Below are 20,739 nucleotides of genomic sequence, written 5' to 3' on the forward strand. Positions count from 1 at the left end.
CCGAGAAGGATTTTGAGAGACTACAATACAGTCTTTCTATCGATATTGCCAATCTAATCCCAGTGACTCTGTAGCTTGGACATCGATCCAATCCTGTATGATCAGCAATGGTCGAAACATGACAAGCATTCAAGGAAACGTAGTACCCACCCACAGATCTCGAGCGAGCTTCATATCTTCAGATATCGCGCTGGGCTTACATAGAGTAGCGATCGGTATAAAATACTGGCCACGATGTTTCCGCTCTCGCACCTCAGAACTAGCAGCAAGGTATAAAGCTGTAGCAGCTCCATCCCTCACACTCTGGCCCAAACGCGACCCTATCGTTCTTATAAGCCAACCTAGGAAACTTCCAAAAGAAAAATTCCACGCAAGCCATTGTTCAGTAACAATGTTTCCCGGGAAGAACGAATTGACATAGATCTGTTTGCTCGCTGGGTCTTGATCATCCAGGAGCCGCCGACTGAGCTCTTTGGCAAATAGGATGTTACCCAGCTTTGACCGTCCATACCGCCATATCCCATCGTACAAGGCAGGCCACTTGACGCGTGACGATGAGAATAGAAGATCCATATCGAGCTGCTGGCACCAAAAGTGGAACGATGAGCTAGTCACGACAATTCGCACGTCATTACCGTGCATCACGCCGTTCTTCAACAGAGGCAGGAGTGCTGTGGCTAGGACTTGGTGTCCGACGCAGTTTGTCGCGAATACACGTTCGATATTTTGGGGTGAATGCTTGTATTCATTTTGAACACTGATGGCTTTGTTCAGGGGGTGGTTTAATGATCAGTTGAAATGGAGAGATAGAGCCGACCTGCATTGCAAACCAGTATATGAATCCGGTCTGTGACTTGTTTTATTTTCTCAACTGCGGATTTGACATCCTGAATGTCCCCCAGATCGCATTTGACAAACTCAGTTCGAGTGTCATTCTCGAGTGAAATGCCTGCGCGGTGTTTCCATTCCTCGCGAGCAGTGATGTATTTGTCTTCACTTCTGGCAATGATGATTACTTTCTCTATTCCATGCACGAGAAGCTGGGCGGTGATCTCTATATTCATTATTATACTCCATAGGATATTCAATTAGCTTGATATCAGGGACTCTGCTTACCTTTGCCAATGCCTCCTTGGCCACCCTGGGGAATTAATTAGTTGATGGGCCGAGACATAATGAGAGAGAACTCACTGTCATCACAGCCACCCGTCCATTTAACGCCGATGTATTTCCCATGGAGAAACTCCGATAAGTAAAGATTCCTGTCATCTTGGGTTGAAATGGGTAAAGTGGAGAGGACTCCCACAGATGAAGTTGGCACATGGATATATCTGAATCGACGTCATCGCCACCTAAACGAGATAAATTTGGAAAAAAAAAGTACCATGTATATATTTTCTATGGTATGCATTAATTATGTATCACATTCAACGCCATTGAGCTGCACGATTCAGGTATTTCAATCCCACAATGTGTTGAATCCCATTGGGGAAGTCTTCATGCCAACACACGAGAAACGCCTATCCCACAATATCAGAGAATGTTCAGGAATGTTGAACCCCTATCCAACAAGCAATTTCTTGTGCGAATGCATTTCAGAGAAAGAAACAATGAAAAATTCTTTTTTTTTTCAGGCCTTCGTCTTGGACTGGTGCAGCATCCATGTGAGCAGGTCAACCTTGGTAGCGATGGCCAATGGCTTCATCGCACCACTTGCGTCCTTCTCGGTCACAACCGCAGCACTGTTCCACTCGAAGAAGCGGTTTAGGACGCTGAGAGGGGTATCCATGGTAATCTCGATGAAGCTGCGACTCCGGGTCTGAGGCTTGAGGGAGTCCATGCCCTTGGAGAGATCACGGGGGTCGGTGACCACCTCAGAGATCTTTGAGAAGTCAAACATGACCTCGGAGACGGGGCTCTGGCCCGTGGCCCGGCCGTGCGTCAGTCGGCTGAGAACGTTGCCTAAAGTAACGAGACCAACAAGCTTGCGCCCAGATGGGGCAAGGACGGGAAGCTGATCGAAGCCTCGGTCGCGCATGACCTCGATAGCAGTCTCACAAGGGGAGTTGGCTGTCACGGTGGTGATGGGCTTCAAGCGCAGCGCGCTGACCTTAGCGTTGGCCAGAGGGTTAGACTCAGGCTCCTGGGTTTGAGTTGTCGATGCAACGGCGGGAAGCGACGGGAGCAGATCATTGGCTGCGAGCCAGTCGTCATCGGCAAACTTCAATCGGTTAGCTTGAATACAAAATGAATCATAGAAAGATTTGATACTACCTTGGAGAGGTAACTCCTGATGCTGTCAGGAAGAATCACAACAACGACATCATCTTTGGAGAACTTATTGGCCTCGTTAGCCTTGACCAGAGCCGCAATAGCACTGCCACTGCTACCACCGACTAGCAGACCCTCCTCGGCGATCAGACGACGGGAGTACTTGAAAGACTCCTTATCTTCAGTCTTGATCCATTGGGTAACGGCATTTTGGTCCAAAACCTCGGGGATGAAATCATATCCAATGCCCTCAACCTTGTAAGGCTCGTTGGCACGAGCTTCGTTGAGGGATGGTGGCAGAGCGAGAATAGAACCAAAGGGATCGGCGGCGATCACATTGATATCGGGGTTGTGCTTCCGCAGGCCACGGGCAAGGCCGGTGATCGTACCACCGGTTCCGGCACCAGCCACAATGGCACTGATCTTGCCATTGGTCTGGGTCCAGATCTCCTCGGCAGTGCCGAGCTCGTGTGCCAGTGGGTTGTTCGGGTTCTCGTACTGGTCCAAAATGTGGGCGTTGGGCAACTCCTTCTCGAGACGTCTGGCCACGCCGATATGCGATTCGGGTGAGTCGAAGGCAGCTTCGTTGGGGGTTCGGATGATAGTTGCATTCAAGGCACGCAGAACGGCGACTTTCTCGGCAGACATCTTCTCTGGGAGAGTAATGATGGTCTTATAACCTGGGTAGAGAAGAATAGGTAAAATTAGGACGGATCAGACAAGTAGAGCTTAGACAACAGAAAAATACCTTTGACGGCACCAACTAGTGCCAGACCAATACCACTAATGAATCTCAATTAGCTCAGTTTGAAGTGAAAGAGAAGTTGTTTTTTTTAAAAAAAAAAAGACTTACGTATTGCCACTGGTGGGCTCGATGAGAGTATCACCAGGCTTGATGCGACCAGATCGCTCAGCCTCTTCAATCATGCGCAGAGCAATGCGATCCTTGACACTGCCACCGGCATTGAAATACTCCAACTTGGCATAAACGGTAGCATCGATTCCCAGGGTACGGGGCAGACAGTTCAGTCGCACAAGGGGTGTGTTACCGATCTGCTGGGTGATACTATCTAAAGTGACCGGCGGGTTGCCGGGGGTTGTGGTAGAAGCCATGATGTGTGAGTTGTTAGAGAGACAATGTAAGTAAAAGAAGAAGTTCGCAGATCGAAGATTTCGCCATCCGACTTTAGTGCCCCGCCCGATGATAACCGGCTTTTCCTGGTGGGCCCAGATCTATATGTTAGCTGAAGGTTGGACTTTTTATTTTTGATTCTGTTCTACGCTTTATATATAGGTCTATATGATAAAACTGATATAGTATATGTGTTATGATAGAGATTAATTGGAATATACCTAGATGGCTCATAGTTATATGATGTCAACGATAGACTTTGTAGTTACGTAGTGGTATATATATATATATATATATATATAGTGCTACATATGTTGTGGTGAAAAGTCTAGGAAGAACTATGTTATATAAAGAATTATGTCTACCAAGTATGTAGTCTAGAGGCCTTCTAAAAGTTGGGAGTATACTACTCTTCGTCAACGGTCTCCTTCCAACAACCTACTACTCACCTGCCAACAATAGAGACCAATTCTCTACATTTGTACGGAGTACTCCGTACCTATTATTGCAATTCCACATGCAAACAGCGCATACAAAGTACAACATAGTACATACTACTACTACTCCGTATAATGCGCTTAAATACGACTTGTCTGCAAAGCCAAGGCTGTGGCTGTGCAGGAAAAGATAGTATTCCCCACACACAAGTTGGCGTTTCATCCCTGAGAGAACCCTGAATGCCAATAGCCTGGGCAAGAAAGAGTGCAAGTCTACACTCGAACTCAAGCTAAGCTCGTTTTTCTTTCTTTCTCGAGAGCCAAATCATGACGCGACGAGTACGGGATACAAACGATCTTCACGGCAAAAAAAGCATCATGAAAAGACCTAGATGCGCCAAGACCTGGCTACCTGATCCCTGATCCATATTGAATACGAGCTGATTGGTTCTATTAAGTGCCAGCGCATGTTTTTAATTGCCTCCTTTATATTATTGTAGAACAGCTTCTAGTTACTCCGTATATTCTTAGTAGACCCCTCCTTTTGCGCCTTTTTCTTTCTTTCTTTCTTCAGTGCTTTCATACCCTGGCCCTTGTATATTGCGCGTTCCCCCCCCTAGTATATATCGAGAATCATCCCTTCGATTTTGTCACGTCACGGTCTGGCACCTTGCGTGTACTTTACCTGGTCCTCCGATCTCTCCGATCTACAAGGAGTAGGTATCGGTTAGAAATGGGCTCAATCAGGTCAACACATTCACAGAATGCCGAGAACGCCGACCTCCGTCTCCGTGGGAGCAGCGACCAACCGAAAACAGTCCAGGAGAAGCGCTCACAGCACTCGATATTGCCCACCAACTCCACCACTTCCAAGCGACGATGGGCCTTATTCCGCGTGGACACAGCCGGGGAGAGTGGCAGAACCGGTATTCACCCATGGCATCTCCTCAAGGTATGCTTTAGGAGTGTCTGTACGCTTTCGATGGTCGTGAATATCCTCTGGCCGTTTGTCCCCGCCGCAATTGCCATCCACTTTGCGCGACCCGATCTTCACGTCTGGGTCTTTAGTCTAAATTACATCGCCATGGTGCCCTCAGCGAACCTACTCGGGTTTGCGGGTGGAGAGCTAGCCAAAAAGTTACCAAAGATGATAGGCATCGTGGTTGAAACTACTCTAGGCTCTGTGGTGGAACTCGTGCTGTTCATGGTTTTGTTGTATAACCATGGCCAGACCGAACACTCGGATCTGATTCCTGTCATCCAGGCCGCTATTCTCGGTTCCATCATGGCAAATCTCCTGCTATGCTTGGGAATGTGTTTCTTTGTCGGCGGTATCAAGCGTCATGAGCAGAGCTTCCACGAAGCCATCAGTGAAGTTGGTACTGGCTTGCTCCTTGTCGCAGGGTTCGGCCTGTTGATTCCCAGCGCGTTCTACTCCGCGCTGCGTGGAAGTATCAATTCACATTTTACTCTGGTGGAGTTGAATGAATATGCCTTGACAATTAGCAGGGCCACTGCGGTGATCCTTCTCGTTGCATTTTTGACGTGAGTGGTCAAGGCTCTTGCCTATAATCTAAATACTAACACTCTGTGTTAGATATCTTTTCTTCAACCTACACAGCCACAACTCCATTTTCGATGATATCCTAGAGAAAGATGAATTTCACGACGAAGATCGACACGAAGAAATTGCGAGGGCAAAGCTCACAATGATAGAATGCTTTGTGGTCATCGCTTTTGCCCTGACCTGTGTCTGCATGTCCGCCGTCTTTCTAGTCCAAGAAATCGAGCACATCGTGGAGCGCGGCGTCTCGGATAATTTCCTCGGTTTGATTCTCGTCCCTTTAGTGGAAAAGGCCGCCGAGCACCTCACGGCCATCGATGAAGCTTGGGACAACCAGATCAACTTTGCACTCTTCCACTGCCTGGCCCCTTCGATCCAAACAGCGTTGCTGAACGCACCGCTCACTGTCATTGTTGGTTGGGGTATGGGCAAGGAAATGAGCCTGAACTTTGAGATCTTCATGGTTGTTCTCCTTGTGCTGTCAATTCTGGTCGTTGGAAATTTCTTGCGTGATGGCAAGTCCAATTACCTTGAAGGTGCTCTTTGTGTGTTGGTTTACTTCATCATCGCTGTTTGCACTTGGTACTATCCCCCGGTGCACGTTGCCTCGACGAACCAGTCTTGATGCAGCAGTCTTGAACATCGGGTAATTTTTAAGCGTGTTTGGTTCGCGAATAAATTTTATACTGTATATCACTCATGGTTGGTGTTTTGACGAGTTTGAGGGTGGACTAAAGCTCCATAGATGGTTAGAGTAAATAAGTAAATAGCTGTCTGAATATCAGACAGCACCTAACTAGTCAGATAAGGCCACATAATGTAATATGACCTCATATGAGACAAAACATAATGTGATCCGACTGGGTGTTATTCTAGGGTAGTCTGAGAGCGCAAAGCTTCGTTCATCAACATATGCGCGTCAACACGCAGCTCAAAGTCGGCCAGAAAACAAAAGCTGATTTCGAGTTTCGACAGTTCTTGCTCAGTGACTCCACCGACCTTTGCAACCCGGCTATGCGGATAGCTCAAGTCCTCCAGAGCCTTTGAGGCAACCCAAACACCAGCAAGTACAAGCCTGTGCATATTCTTCGGCAAAACCATCAACACATTCTCGACCAGCGTCATCTTGGATATATATACGCTAGCTGCGAGATAGACCGCCGTAGACATAGGACAGTACCTATGCAAACGAAGCAGATACTCGTTCAAGGGAACCGGCGGCACCTTCTTTGATAGAAACTTCTTCGCCAAGATCGCCATTTGAATCGCATCTTCCGTCGCCCTCACAGGGTCAGCATGATCACCCGAGTCCTTAACATGTAACCCGACAGTTTTCACCTTGAGCTCATCCTCACCAGGGGTATTATAAGCCCGAGACGTGGAGCCGTGCGCGTGCAGCTCATCAGTGCCGACGGGTTTCTGAGCAAAGTAAGCGCCTAGCCGCTCAATATTCAAACAAAGCAAGTGTAATGCAGCCTCGGGCGAAATATCAAACACGGCGGCGGGGGTCTGCGACGAATCAGGATCGTCGTCGGACTGGTGAGAGTCAATATTGACCAGCGGCGAGCCGAGTTTCAGCATGGTTGGCGCGGAGTTTGCGTTTGGGTTGGAAAGCGCGTCTTGGGAGACGGACATGGTTGTAGTTTGTGTCACAGCAGTGGCCATGGTGCGCGTGGGTTGTTTTCACTGCCACGCGCAGGCGCGGGCTTGGTAGGGGGTTGCGAGTAGAGCGCACCTGGACCTTGAGGTGGATGGTGGCTCCCCGGCTGGGTATCTCATTTTCCAATGAGTGGTTTCTGGCCTCTGTTGGGACTTAAGCTCTCTTTGCGGCGGATCTTGGGTTCGATGGAGGAGAGAAAGGGAGAGAGTTGAGGCGATATGACCGGGGTTGCCTCTTTATAGAGTTGTATAGTGGGGTGAGAGTGGTAAGTTGTTTGGAGTTCTATATGTAATGAGATGCTGATCATTAATTTCCGATAAATTAAACTCACTATGAACCCAAGAGATCAATATCGAATTACTCCGTAGACTGAATTGAAATCCCAAATAGAGACAAGGAGAAAAAGAAGGGGGAGATAAGAAAGTTGGCACATGTGACCTTAATCTTTGATCTGTTATTATTTTATACGTACGGAGTACGGAGTACACATCACAACATTTATTTCCAAAATAAAAACCACCCCAAAATAGAGCACACTGCGTGACACATATATCCAGTTGACAAATATGAGGTTCAGTTCTTCCCCGGTTTACAGATCAGAATCTGCTTCTAGGGGTCAGGCCTACAGATTCAGTTGCTCTACGGAGTAGTTCCTGGCACAAGACAGACGCCACCGCACATATTGAACGGAATCACCTATTTTAAGCCCGGGCGAATTGCCGTACACAGTTCCTGTACGACGACATCGAAATGGGCTCAAAGCCGATCCCTTTCAAAAACAAAAACCACCCAAACCCCCTAATCATATATCCAACCCAACTCCGTGATACAAAAAAAAAACATCAAAAACCCCCGATCCCCGCACAAGTCTTATATACCAATTCTAGCAGGCTCTCAACAGTATGATTCGTATTGTAGATTGCCAGTAAAGCTAGAAACAGCCGGAGCGACCAAAATGCTCGGCTCTAGTACCTAGATCGTCTGTGGGCATACCGTGCTGATTTCGACATTGTATGCAATCCACATCGAATGACATCCGGTACTCTTGTTTCGTAATACACATCGAGGTTTGGGACTCGAGTATTCTGGGACCGAGGGCCTTTCGAGGAAGCATCTGAAGAGTATGTAATCTCGTACTCGTAATGCGAGTCATCGAACCGAACTTTTTTGGGTGCTCGGTAACGAGGCGTCCGTGTTTCTAAGTTGATCGATTCCCGCAAGTTTGAATCATATCTTCTTCTAGCAAAACCAGAGGCCATTTCATAGTCCGGGGGATTGACCACAAAGAGCCTGGGAAGCGGTTCATAGGTTGGCGGTGCATACCGGGAACTAGGGTAGCTGTGTCCCTGGGCCTGAGCCCAAGAAATAGGTTCTGACCTGTAAAAAGAGGAAGGTCGGGACTTCATATTTGTCGACTGTAGATAAATGCGACTCTGTGTGCTCTATCTTAAGTTAGTTTCCTGTTCTCGATACTCAGTGGAATCCGAGGATAACCTGAGGGCAATAGAGTGATAATAAATGATCCTTGAACAATGCGTCTGGAAACAAAGAAGCCCTCGAAAAAAGGTGTTGTTGAAGGAATATATAAAAAATAAAGGATGGAACTCCACGAACTTCGTCGGTAATAGCGGTGCGGGCGAATTGCCATACACAGTTCGTGCAAGACGACATGACAATGGTTCCTTATAGAGAAGTAGTGATATATTTGGCTCGGAACAAAGGAGAAGATTTGACAAAGCTAGATGGTTTGGTATGGATTGCAAACAAAGAGCTTTGTGGCGAGATATCGACTTGATTTTATATTCGACAACAGGGATTCGAAGGCAACGTCCCCTCTCTAAGAGGAGATCTATAATGAAGTTATTAAATGTTAATATTCAATATTCTCTCTCTCTCCAATGGTTGATACAGACTTGAGGTCACTAGGGCGCAATTCAACAAGTCAGCGTAATTGAAGACCAGTTGCCTGATATAATCTAGAAATCCGAGAAAATAACAGGGTTCAACTTCTTCCATCACACCAGAAATGCGAAGTTGGAGGTTCATCTCTAAAAAGAGGTGATATGAAGAAGTGATATAGTGTGACTAGCAGGGGACTTCCAAGTGAGGCGCCGAGTTGAAGAGCACGTGTAGCGTCAAGATACACAACATTGCACCTGTTATTGTCCATAACATAACCAACACAACTTTTCGGAGAAGAATATCCAATACCCTATATAGCTGACATCACTGCCTAAAATATTGACTGCGCAATATTGTTATTCAGCGGTGTTAAATCATCTCAAAGGATCCCTTCAGCCACACACCACTGGGCGTCAAATCAGAGTTCGAGCCACTTTGGCGCTAAAACGAACCAACGGCGATTAAGAACCAACCATTGGCATCTTTGACTACAAGATCAGACGAATTATCATGCATGAACGCGTAGATCCATAAAAACAACAGAATCCTGAAGGGGAAAAAAAGGCTCGGATAGCAAAGCTTCGCCACGATTCCTATGTCCACTGCTCAATTAATCTATCCTGATTACTATCACGCTGGTGGAGAACATCCAAATTGAGCTTCTGGACCCCATTTTGAAGACTTGCGAGTTCTTTCTCGAGGCCCAAGAGTGTTGACTCCTCTAAAGAATCACGCAATGATGTTTCACGGTGAGAGTTGGCGTGCAATGAGCAACGAAGAAGCTGATATGCGTTATCCAACGGCGCTAAGTGAGTCACGAGAGGAGCGTCCCTTGCTATATTGAGGCTATGAAGTGTTTCGGAAATGTGATATCGTTTCTCATGGAGGTCGTCAACTCCTCTATTCTCGCGCGGGTGAAGGATCGATCCTGGTGGTACACCAACACGCCTCAGAAGTCGTTCGAGTGATGGCTGGGCAATTACAGGCGCACCGGGCGTGCGGGTGACAAGAAGGAGGCCTGGCTGTAACGATCGCCGTCGGAGAGACTCTCGTCGGGATGACGCCTGTGCGATAAGTTCGCTGCCTGCTTCGGATTGGTATAGTACAGCTAACTGTTCTAACAGTTCAGAAGACGATTCCCGGACCCCGAGTTGGTTTGTAAGATCTTGCTTTGACAAAGTCATCTCGATCAACATGTCGAGTGCCTAGAGTAAAAGTTATGACTCAGTTCATTGCTGATCAATTGAACTGTCAAAGCGGAGCCTCATACCTGTTCTACTTTCTCATGCGATGCCACTCGAAGCTGATCATGCTCATTCTGGAGTTCACGGAGGACAGGCTCGTGGAACTGCTGTCTGGTCGACATTTCTGCCAAGATTTCGATCTCTGGATACAGAGACTCTAATTCTTCCTCGAGAGCAGTGCTCGTTGCCATATCTATAGCGTCATGGTTTGAGCCCCCCGCATGTATTGTTTCCAGATATAGTCGATCCAGGCGGTAGTGTATTTCCTCTGCCACGTAGTCCGACAACATCACACTGAGATGGTTCGTACGTTTGATCGTAGATGCATCATTCCCACGATACTTAATACTGCACATGAGCGTTTCTAGACTCGCGAGAGCCTTGTCGTCTTGCTTTAACCGGGTAGACAGAGAAGCGAGGATTCTCTTGCTTTCTGCGCCTGACTTTTCCGTCGCGGTTCTTAGATCAGTCTCCAATCCATCGGCAAGCTCAATTGCCTATATATAGCCAAAATTAGCAACACACGACGATTTATTGGGATGGACATGCTCCTACCGCCGTTGTAGTATTTTGCCTCCCCGCTTCATGTTTCTTTTGCAGCCGAGCGATATCCCGGCTCCGCTGCTGCTTCACATTGTTTTCCAGGTCCAATCGCTTGTTTAGGCTTGCAAATTGGAGCTTCAGAGTCTCAGTCTGTTTTTGGATTGTTGCTGTTGAGGCTTCGAGGGACTCGATCGTGTGGCGGAGTTCCTCTTCGAGGATAGGCCGCGTCGCGCTGAGGTCTGGGTTGCGGAGAATAGGTTGAAGAGCACCGGAGTTTTTGAGCTTAAGATATCTATCTCCAGTTAGTTCTGTTTTGTAAATGGGATAGAGATGAGACATACAACGCGAGCTCGTCTTTTGATAATAGAGTGTCAGGGCGGAGATGCTTAGACGCCCATTGAGCATTCCTGTCATCCTCAAATACCGACTCAATCACCTCCCACTTAGCTGGGATATCTCGATCCTTGAAAATTGATATGAGCTTGTCGGTCAAAGTGTCTTCCATTGTTGTTTTTGAGGGGTTCGTGGTGCGGAGACACAGACAAGAAAGCTCCGAGAGTGGAGCTCCGAGTTTCTCTTTACAACATAAGTTCTTTGTCGATCACGACATTCAAGGTCCTGAATATATTTCTGGTTTATAATTGGGGAAGAGACATAATTACTGTATTTGATGTCTATGTACTCCGTATATATATAGCACTTTGATTTGGACGATTTATCTATACCATGAACAACTTTCAGGAGAAGCTACAGAAACATATATATATTTAGATCGAGTCATATACAACATAGGAGATAACTATAGGCTACATAATTAGACATATAAAGCGATTGATATTGCCTTGAAAGAACCTCTATTGTGCTCTTTATTCAAACCCGATGGCTCTATATCTTTCACCCATTTTTTATCTATGGACAAAGAACATGCCAGAAGCCAGCAAAAATTGAAGATTGAATTATCGAGTATATAAGGTTCATTGCCTGGGGGTTTAGATACATACCACCATCGACTCGAGCTATCTAACTAACTATTTCTATTTGCACGCCTCAACACTGTATTCAGTAAGTATCTCCTGTGCTAAATATCACGTATCATTATGGACGCAACAGCTATGCAGGTCGCGCGAGAATCTTTCGCCTACTCGCGAAATGATTTCGTCGCATATATCCAGGAGCTGGCTGCCGGAGATATGTCAGGTCAGGATGTTGCTGCAATCCAGACCGAGCTTCATCGTATAGCCAACACACTCTCTGGTTGGACGGAGAGTGTGAATGACCCCAAGCTGACTTGCAGCTGTTTTTCGGACCATTGTTGCAAACTCTCATTTGTTATTGCAGAAGTCGCTGAGATGTTCACTGTCCAGGACGGGCAGCTCCCTCTAACAGTTCTGAAGATGCTCAATATGCTGGCTATGCAGGTAGGACGAGTCACTCTGGATGGCCATCGTGAAGAGGACGAGTTTGCGCGGGGCTTTGATCACATGGCCAAGGACGAAGATCGTAGATGGCAGATTAAGTCCCAGGGACCGGATGATGGTAGATCTGCACTTCTTTTTGGCCTGTGGACTCGCATGAATCGCACATCGGAGCATGGTCCCAATTGCCCTCATGCCGGTAATGCTTGATTTGGTTTCTAACTTGTTTTATAGCTCAATATTATTTCTCTGATATCGCACTGAAGAAAAGAATAAGATGAGTTAAGTTTAAATCAAGATAGAGTATAGTTTGAAAGCCAATCATGGCTTTATATATGTATACAACATAGCCACTGACAACCTCACCTGGGAATACTACGGAGTATACATCGTACATATATATAAATACTCGGCAGATTCAGAGCAAAAGGACCGAGAACTCAAATGCGGCTGCCTGTGGCTGAGTAATCAGGTCAACAAAAAAAGGATCAAACACGTTGGAATAGAAATGTAGAAAATAGAAATTATACTAAACTGTCTATTTCTTCAAGTACCAAGTACAGAATATATAATATAACAGGGTCTACCTCCCAGCGCTGCGACGTGACTCTCTAGCGTCTCCGCAAATCTCCGCCTTTTCGACTTTCCAACCCTCACCAATCTGTTTACCATTTACCATTTACCATTTACCTCCGTCCTTTACACTCTCGAAGCATCTCTTGAAAATTTCTAACTCAGTGAATGCGCCGGCAACGGAACTGAAATGTTCCTTTAGACTACCATCCCAAAACAATCCAGTTCTTGAATCGAGTCTCCTTCCCCAGCCTCCGAGTGGCATTCGATACATATTCAATACATATCTAACGGTAGACAACCTAAAATGTCTACCAAAACCTCTCCAGAATCCCGGGGCCCCAGCCCAGGCCAGACCTCCGGCTCCACCTCCACCTCAAATGGCAACGGGACACCCACTCCTCCAAACGATGTGGAGATGAAGAGCTTGCGCCCTGATCCCCCCAAAGGCTCAATTCCTCTGGGGGAGGATGTGATGCAGTTGGCTCGGATGGGGGAGATTGGCACTATGCAGAAATTGTTCACGGCCAAAAAGTTCACCGCAAACCACCGCGATGAGGAGGGGATTACACCACTGCATGTTCGTTTCAACCCAGCGCAACATACAGCAGGAATCTGTTTACTGACCGCATTTTCTCTTTCTAGTGGGCAGCAATAAACAATCAATATGCGATGTGTAAATTCCTGATCGACTCTGGAGCCGATGTCAACGCCAAAGGAGGAGAATCGGTGGCAACACCAGCCATGTGGGCTGCACAACGGTGTCATTATTATATTGTGAACCTATTGCTCCAGAATGGAGGGGATCCTCTCCTGACGGACGTCCAAGGATACAACATCTTACACCTTGCGACCATTGATGGCAATGCATTTCTAGTCGTGCTGCTTCTACACCAGGAGATCCCCGTGGACGTTGTCGACCAACAAGGGCATACCGGACTGATGTGGGCTGCATACAAAGGATATCCGGCCTGTGTGGACTTGTTCCTGCGATGGGGTGCCAATGCAAACGCCGTGGACGAAGGTGGCTTGACGCCACTTCATTGGGCACTGGTTAAGGGCTCGATGCCTTGTGTCTTGAAATTGCTTGAATACGGCACTGACCGCTTCGCAAAGACCCGCGATGGAAAATCACCTGCAACTGTGGCTCAGGAAATGAACACCCTACGAGTTTGGTACCGCTCGCTCAGCGAATGCGGCTTCGGACCGGATGGCACCCAAAAAGTGGTGCCCCTGGGCCTTTCCAACTTCGTCCGCAACAAGAGCATCATGTCCAAGTTCTTCTTCCTCTGGCCTTTCTTAATTCTCCTGGTGGCCATCTGGATGCTCAGTAACCTGGCGATTTTCGTTGCTGTGCCCCTCGTGTTGGTGACAGTCTTCGGGATGCAGTACGTTGCACAACAATTTGCGAACAAGGGGCCTATGGAATATCGAGTTCTGCACAAAACACCCTATCTAGCTGGTGTCTTTGCAGGCACGTTGTTCTGGGTTGGCTTCCGCTATGCTTTCAAGGTGCTGCCAGCAACCTATTTATCGTCTCCGATTCTGAACATCTTGTTCGCGGTCTTCTTCTGCTTGACTGCTTATTTCTACATTCTCGCCATGGTCCAGGACCCCGGTTATGTTCCGAAAGTGAGCAGCAGAAACCAGCAGAGAGAGATTGTTAAGCAACTGTTCGAGCAGTGGAAATTCGACGAAGAGAATTTCTGCATTCCTTGTATGGCAAGAAAGCCACTGCGAAGCAGGCACTGTCGGCGTTGTGGGCGCTGCGTTGCAAAACATGATCAGTATGTATCTTGAGAGAGTTCTCATGGTCTGACCACTAATTTTTGAATAGCCATTGCCCTTGGATTGATAACTGTGTTGGAGTGAATAACCTCCGCCATTTTGTTCTTTACATAGTCTCCCTTGAGGTTGGCATCATTTTGTTTGTGCAGCTGACTATTGCCTGTGAGTACTACTTAGTGGGGAGGCAAAAGATTGCATTGAATCAGTCAACTAACATAATGCAGATATTAATTCTCTGCCCGCTCCTACCAATGCTACTTGCAATGTCATCAACGATGCCTTGTGTGACTATGCCTCTCGTGACCCCTTCACTCTGGTTCTTAATGTGTGGATCACCCTCCAGCTGGTCTGGGTCACGATGCTGTGCGCCGTTCAGCTCGTCCAGATCTCTCGCAACCAGACAACCTACGAGAACATGCGAGGCCACCACATAGATCGGTCCTACCCAAGCTCCCAAGCCTTTGCATCAGCCATGGCCGCCGGAACCACGTCGATGGAAGCTGCTAGTCTTTCAGCTTCCGGACAAGGACCCAATCCAGCCCTCCGCGGTCTTCCCGAACCCCGACGGAAACGTGGCTGCATTCAGCAGTGGTCGTCTCTCCTCGGAGTCGACGCTTTTTGGACAACTGCTAAAGACGGTCTCCGCGACGGGCCCCAGACGGCTCGCCCCCGAAACCCCTTCTCCCGCGGTGTCGTCACCAACTGCCGCGACTTTTGGTGTGACCCGGCTCCGCTCTTTGGCAAGCGCCAGACTGGGGCGGCGATGCTCGGCGGTGAGGTGATCAACTATCACGATATGTACGAAACCCCAATGCGCATGCACACTGGCAACCGGTCCGGTGAGGGATCTGGCTACCGTAGCGTTGCTGGGGATGACCCGGAACGCATGGTGTAAACTGATCCAAGATCTAAGCGTGTTTGCATTTGTTTTCGATTCCAGATTCTGCATTGATATCCTTCTACCCTGTGTTTTATTATGCAAAATCAGCGCGGTGTTTGCATTACCGGGGGCACGTGGCATGACCAAATGTTTGCAATTTGCATTTAGAAAGGACCCTGTACAGTTGACGTTAGAAATTAATGATCCCAAGGTTCTTTTTACTATAATATTATTATGGGATATGACTTGGGCTCTTTGAGTAGCAATAGGAACCAGTATTAACCACTCTGACTCTAGTGACCATCGTGTATACTTATATATACAATATATATATGTATGACGCCCACTTAGGGTCCAAGCTCCCTCGGCCCTTAGGTCTCTCCACAGTTTCAATCAGATAAGATCAAATCGGTTTTCCCTTGGCCCTGCAGCTAGCCATCAAAACACTGCATAATGACCGAGTTCTGGACCTTTCCTTCGGGGTTTCTAGAAAGATCCCTACTTAGGAAGGACAGTCCTATCCTGTCTGAACGGGCCGATTGGTGCGTCTGAGTAGGTCTGGGTCCAGGTACATACGATATGTATTGACATGTTTATGTTGCATGCTTTACATTACGCATTACGCGGGTATAACGTACCTGCATATGGGAGCATCTGGGAGGTGCATATGCCAGCGCACACTGCGGAGTAGGCGGCAAGGTACTTCTGTAGCTTTGCGATCCCGCCAAGGGGGAATACCGGAAGTAATGACTCCACCGGATGTGCAACTTGGCTGCAAGGCTGCAGCCTCTCAGGGACCAGGAATGTTAACGGCCGAGGGTCCAGTGTGGCCTGATATTCCTCGATTGTCTTCAACTTTGATATAGCGGTCAACGATTAGAATAGCTTGGTTTCTTGGCTGATTACACGAGGTACTGTGTACTGTGGTAGGGCCGTTATCTTCCTATACCTCCCTAGAAACGATACCGAATAGGCAATATATGGATACAATGATATACATATATGTATTATAACATATAGGATCCATTCAAGGGGTTTCAATGGTGAATCCCGAAACAAGTCCGAGTCAAAGACCCCCCGATCTGAAACCTACCTCGGTAGGGAGACGAACGACAGGGCCACGAGGGACTCAGAGACTGCAAGTATGGAGTAGTAATTCCCACTCTAGACACATCCGATATCGCGGGAAGAAACAGCCGAAACCCAATGGGAAATTGGGGAAGATCTAATCTCTCGGGTACCGACCTAGTCTATGGGCCTATGGAGACAAATACGAGGCATGCGCAACGGATGTTATGTGGTCTTTTGTGGCAGAATACAACATATAAATTAAACAATTTAGGTATATATGCTAGCTTCTTCAGAGGGAAAGGATGCAGGATCTCCCTGTGCTGTAACTTTATTTTACATATATTGTATGTTTTATATGGTATATCGTACAATTCATAAACGGAAGTGCGGTTTCCGAATAAAAGGAATACTATAAAGAATCAAATTTCTACAGTATTACAAGTTTACTGTGTACAATACAAAATACCAAATTATAACAGTGTATGCAAACTCCATTTCGCTAATGACTCGACTAGGCAGGTGATGGAGCTCTAGGAAGCCACTTTTACTTAGTGCGGAACTGGGAACTCTCATTGTGCATTGTATAATGTACATACCCTGTACATATGAAGAGAAGAAGTTACGGTCAAGCTCAATACCATTTCTTTTATAAAAAAAATTAATAATACATATATAATATACCACAGAAAAGAAAGAAAAGAAAAAGAATAAAAAAGAACTGCCGGGTTATCTGATCAGATAAAAAAAAATTTCAAGTTATCTGATCCATGCAGGACCCACTTGCCTTTATCTGATTTGATGTTTTTTTCACCTTTTAGGAGGAATTCGTGTTTATCCCCTAGTAGAAAATCAATACAAAAAAAAGTTAAGAGAGGCAAATCGACACGAACCTGTAATAGTGCAAAAAAAAAAAAAATGACGGAGTACTCCGTAGATATTTCTAGGATTGAGATCAGCACCGATCAGCGCCAACTTGACGAGTTTCGATTTTTCGATTTTCATTATTTTGTCCCGCACTTGTTTTTACCGTACAAATTATCGGACAGTGTACACCGGTTTTGCTCCACTTACAGGTCTGGACATGCTATGGTACTTGTTACCTGGCCAGAAGTACATGAAGATGATCGTGTCTGAAGATCTGTTTAAGACCGATCGGTATTGTGGGACTTGGGAGAAAAGAAATTGAAGGAAATCATTGAACATGCTCATCATTAACGCATAGAGAAAAAGAAAAGTAAAAAAAAAACCAAATCTAAATACACAGGATGTCTAAATGTTTCACCCAGAACAGCGAAGGGAGGGGGGAATCATCGAGAGCTGTCTCGCCGGACAAAATTTTTTTTTTGAAAAAAAAATCTCGGCCCACTTCCCAAAAGCAAACCCGAGACACAAAACGACGATCATGTCACATTTTGTTTCACAGCATAGCGCGTACCCGGGTGTCCTGCACCAAAGGAGCGCCAGCCAACTGATCCGCAAAGACGGACCTAACAATCTCACCGCCCCGCACGGCCAGGACCGAAAGCAAAGAATCACTCAGACCGTGAGTCTGCTCGTTGCAACCCTGTAGCCAAATACCAGCCTGGGCACTGACCTTGGCACCATCGAGCGTAACACGGTAGTCACGGCCGGGGTTCCAGGCCGACGCGCCGGCGGGCCGCAAACTGCGCACATTATCGAGGAGTCCCTCGTGTGCATCGCGGAGGTAGCCCGTTGCGACCATCAACGCGTCGACATCCAAAACTTCCTTGCCCTCGTGCTCGTTCTTGACCGACTTGACGTGGATGCGCATGCGGTTCGATGCGTCGTGGTGCTCAATCCGGGCGACCTTGGTCTCGGGGAGGATGCGCTGTTGCCACTGTGTCTCGTCTGGGTTCTCCACGCGCTGCAGATACAGGTCGTTGTAGATGGACTCGATCAGTTCCAGACGAACTACGCTGTAGTTGGTGGCTTTTTCGGCGGCGATGCGCTTCTTGCGCTCCTCGGCACTCATCTCGTAGAACTTATCTACGCGCTCGGGGTTGAAGATTTCGTTCACACTAAAAGAGAGAGAGAGAGAAAAGCAAAATTTTAGCTTGGTTATGGTGCTTGGAGGTGTATAGGAAAACGTACAAGGGAGAGTCATCACTGGGACGCAAAGCGGTATCACGGAGAATGAGCGTGGTACGCGAATTGGGGTAGCGACGGTGCAGATCGTGGTAGATCTCAGCGGCACTTTGACCACTGCCGACGACGGCAATGTTGTAAGGGGCCATATCGTCGTTCAGCATCTGAGGTAGATGAGTGCAGTACTTGGAGGAGTGCATGATGCGGGGATCCTGGGGGAAACCAGGAGGCATCTTAGCCTTGCCACCGAGGGCAATGACGACCTTGCGGGAGTTGCGGGTGGAGATCTCGCCAGTACCAGTGTTGCGTGAGACAACAGTAAAGAATTCGACGACGCCCCGGGCATTAGTGGGACCGGGGACAACTTCGACGACCTCCTCGCCGTAGTTGACGACATTGGCAAAGCGCTGGGCACACCAGCGCATGTAGTCCTCAAACTCCATACGGGCAGGCAGGAAAGTACCCAGGTTGGTGAAGTGGACGAGACGATTCTTGTGGTGCAGGTAATTGAGGAAAGTGAAGCTGCTCCGGGGATCACGCATAGTAGCGAGATCCTTCATGAAGGAAATCTGCATGCGCGAACCCGGGACCAGCATACCAGAGTGCCAGGCGAACTGGTTCTGCTTCTCTAGGAAGCAAACCTTGGGCTTGAAGTTGGGGTTCTTCGAGGCACCGAGAGCGGGGTCCATAGCGTCATTCAGGGCAATGCCAACAGCGAGCGAAGCTGGGCCGAATCCAACACAGAGCAGATCGTGCATCTCATCAGCACCAGTTGGTCGCAACAGCGACCGAGCTGACTGGGGTTGGATGCGTGGCACCATGTCGTTGAGGAAGGAGAGCTCTGACTTGCGAGTTACAGGTTCCATAATTAAAGGTGTAAAGGTAAAAAAAATAAAAAAAACGTGTATGTATATATACAACCGAAAAGGGAAATCCAAGAGCTTCAAGAGGGAGCTTCCAAGCTTTTCAAATCCATTCAAAGGGAAAAAAAAGGGGAAAAAAAGGGCAGGGAAGGATAAAGGCTTTATATATGCTCTCTCTCTCTCTTTCTCTCTCTCTCTCCTCTCTCTGGAGAGGAAATCTAAGCGGATCAGATAAGTTGACCAAGTGGATCCTCCTGAAGGCCTCGGAAACCCTTTGAAGCCCTCGCTTGAGCTTTTTTGCCAAGTCTGGCTTATTTTCCCTGGAGGCGTATTTTTTTTTCTTTCTTTTTTTCCCAAATTTTTATCAATCAGTTGAAGGGTCTCCACTGTAGGGTGTTTTCTTGTTTTTAATCTAAAGAGTTATATTGCACGGTTAATAAGTAATCCCTATAATTTGTATTCTACACGTATTACTGTATAAATATATATGCAGGAAGATAAAAGAAGAAAAGGTTCTATGCTTTCCTTCGTGCGCACGTTTGGTCAGAGCACAGCCATTCATAACTGATTCTCTGATTCCCTTAATTCTCGAAGAAGGCCTTACGGCCGATGTCGGGAAAAATTGGGGATCGGAGCAAAGATGGTATACGAAGTATTAACATGTACACATGCATGTTGTTACTCCGCTTAACGCATTGGACTCGTTTTTACAGTGGGGGGTCAGGAAAATTGCTCCGGACGATATCCAGTGGTCTTTTTTATTGGCTTTTATTGGCTTTTTCTTTTTGCTTTTTTTTTTCCCCCTACGCTTGGGCGTTAGAAGTGGGGGAGGTGACAATGAGATTATATTATGAGGCTATTTAATATTATTATTATCTACTAGTATTATATACTAGTGCTATATACTAGTACTATATACTAGTACTATATACTTGGTAATAGGCATATTATTTCCGGTGTAATCGTGTTTTACAAGTATATAATACTCTAAGTTAGAACTTAGGCTACGTCATTCATAACAGGACACTTATATCCACTGTTTCAGCGATTCAGCCGAGTAGTGGGGGAACTCGGAAATATGGTCTGATCTTTGAGAAATATTTATAATGATAATAATGTGTTATAGGCAAAAAGTAATATAGAAATATAGAATATATAGAATATATAGATCTAGGAAGGTACTGGCTGACGATATCTAGAAATTAATAGGATTAATAGGATTAATAGGAGCAATAGAGTAATAGAGTAATAGCCCCGAGGTCAAAATTCCTTTCCTCTTCTCTTTTCCGC

The 20,739-nt window shown here is 46.8% G+C and overlaps 8 protein-coding genes across 8 annotated transcripts; 3 read left to right on the forward strand and 5 right to left on the reverse strand.

Annotated features, from left to right (window-relative positions):
- Nucleotides 1-36: 36 nt before the first annotated feature.
- On the reverse strand, nucleotides 37-1,269 carry N7479_004534 (putative short chain dehydrogenase/reductase; the record flags this gene model as incomplete). Its single annotated transcript, XM_057252231.1, has 5 exons — nucleotides 37-93; nucleotides 151-764; nucleotides 818-1,054; nucleotides 1,117-1,141; nucleotides 1,192-1,269. The coding sequence occupies 5 exons, from the start codon at nucleotides 1,267-1,269 to the stop codon at nucleotides 37-39; spliced, it is 1,011 nt and encodes a 336-aa protein (XP_057111556.1).
- Nucleotides 1,270-1,630: 361 nt separating this feature from the next.
- Nucleotides 1,631-3,384, reverse strand: N7479_004535 (cystathionine beta-synthase CYS4; the record flags this gene model as incomplete). The annotated part of the gene is made up of 4 exons (XM_057252232.1): nucleotides 1,631-2,221; nucleotides 2,275-2,951; nucleotides 3,020-3,054; nucleotides 3,125-3,384. The coding sequence occupies 4 exons, from the start codon at nucleotides 3,382-3,384 to the stop codon at nucleotides 1,631-1,633; spliced, it is 1,563 nt and encodes a 520-aa protein (XP_057111557.1).
- A 1,189-nt stretch (nucleotides 3,385-4,573) lies between these two features.
- Nucleotides 4,574-6,029, forward strand: N7479_004536 (hydrogen/calcium exchanger domain-containing protein; the record flags this gene model as incomplete). Its single annotated transcript, XM_057252233.1, has 2 exons — nucleotides 4,574-5,385; nucleotides 5,438-6,029. 2 exons carry the CDS (start codon nucleotides 4,574-4,576, stop codon nucleotides 6,027-6,029), a joined length of 1,404 nt encoding a protein of 467 aa, XP_057111558.1.
- Nucleotides 6,030-6,271: 242 nt separating this feature from the next.
- N7479_004537 (putative cyclin-dependent protein kinase complex component) lies at nucleotides 6,272-7,069 on the reverse strand (the record flags this gene model as incomplete). Its single annotated transcript, XM_057252234.1, has 1 exon — nucleotides 6,272-7,069. One exon carries the CDS (start codon nucleotides 7,067-7,069, stop codon nucleotides 6,272-6,274), a length of 798 nt encoding a protein of 265 aa, XP_057111559.1.
- A 2,490-nt stretch (nucleotides 7,070-9,559) lies between these two features.
- N7479_004538 (uncharacterized protein) lies at nucleotides 9,560-11,258 on the reverse strand (the record flags this gene model as incomplete). Its single annotated transcript, XM_057252235.1, has 4 exons — nucleotides 9,560-10,171; nucleotides 10,237-10,707; nucleotides 10,766-11,045; nucleotides 11,095-11,258. 4 exons carry the CDS (start codon nucleotides 11,256-11,258, stop codon nucleotides 9,560-9,562), a joined length of 1,527 nt encoding a protein of 508 aa, XP_057111560.1.
- A 592-nt stretch (nucleotides 11,259-11,850) lies between these two features.
- On the forward strand, nucleotides 11,851-12,378 carry N7479_004539 (uncharacterized protein; the record flags this gene model as incomplete). The annotated part of the gene is made up of 1 exon (XM_057252236.1): nucleotides 11,851-12,378. One exon carries the CDS (start codon nucleotides 11,851-11,853, stop codon nucleotides 12,376-12,378), a length of 528 nt encoding a protein of 175 aa, XP_057111561.1.
- A 670-nt stretch (nucleotides 12,379-13,048) lies between these two features.
- N7479_004540 (ankyrin repeat domain-containing DHHC palmitoyltransferase family protein) lies at nucleotides 13,049-15,424 on the forward strand (the record flags this gene model as incomplete). The annotated part of the gene is made up of 4 exons (XM_057252237.1): nucleotides 13,049-13,321; nucleotides 13,387-14,528; nucleotides 14,579-14,691; nucleotides 14,754-15,424. The coding sequence occupies 4 exons, from the start codon at nucleotides 13,049-13,051 to the stop codon at nucleotides 15,422-15,424; spliced, it is 2,199 nt and encodes a 732-aa protein (XP_057111562.1).
- Nucleotides 15,425-17,897: 2,473 nt separating this feature from the next.
- N7479_004541 (uncharacterized protein) lies at nucleotides 17,898-19,452 on the reverse strand (the record flags this gene model as incomplete). The annotated part of the gene is made up of 2 exons (XM_057252238.1): nucleotides 17,898-18,519; nucleotides 18,593-19,452. 2 exons carry the CDS (start codon nucleotides 19,450-19,452, stop codon nucleotides 17,898-17,900), a joined length of 1,482 nt encoding a protein of 493 aa, XP_057111563.1.
- Between the last annotated feature and the right edge of the window lie 1,287 nt (nucleotides 19,453-20,739).

The sequence above is a fragment of the Penicillium vulpinum genome (genome assembly GCF_028829585.1).
Source record: "Penicillium vulpinum strain IBT 29486 chromosome Unknown utg000002l_segment0_segment0, whole genome shotgun sequence".
NCBI lineage: Eukaryota > Fungi > Ascomycota > Eurotiomycetes > Eurotiales > Aspergillaceae > Penicillium > Penicillium vulpinum.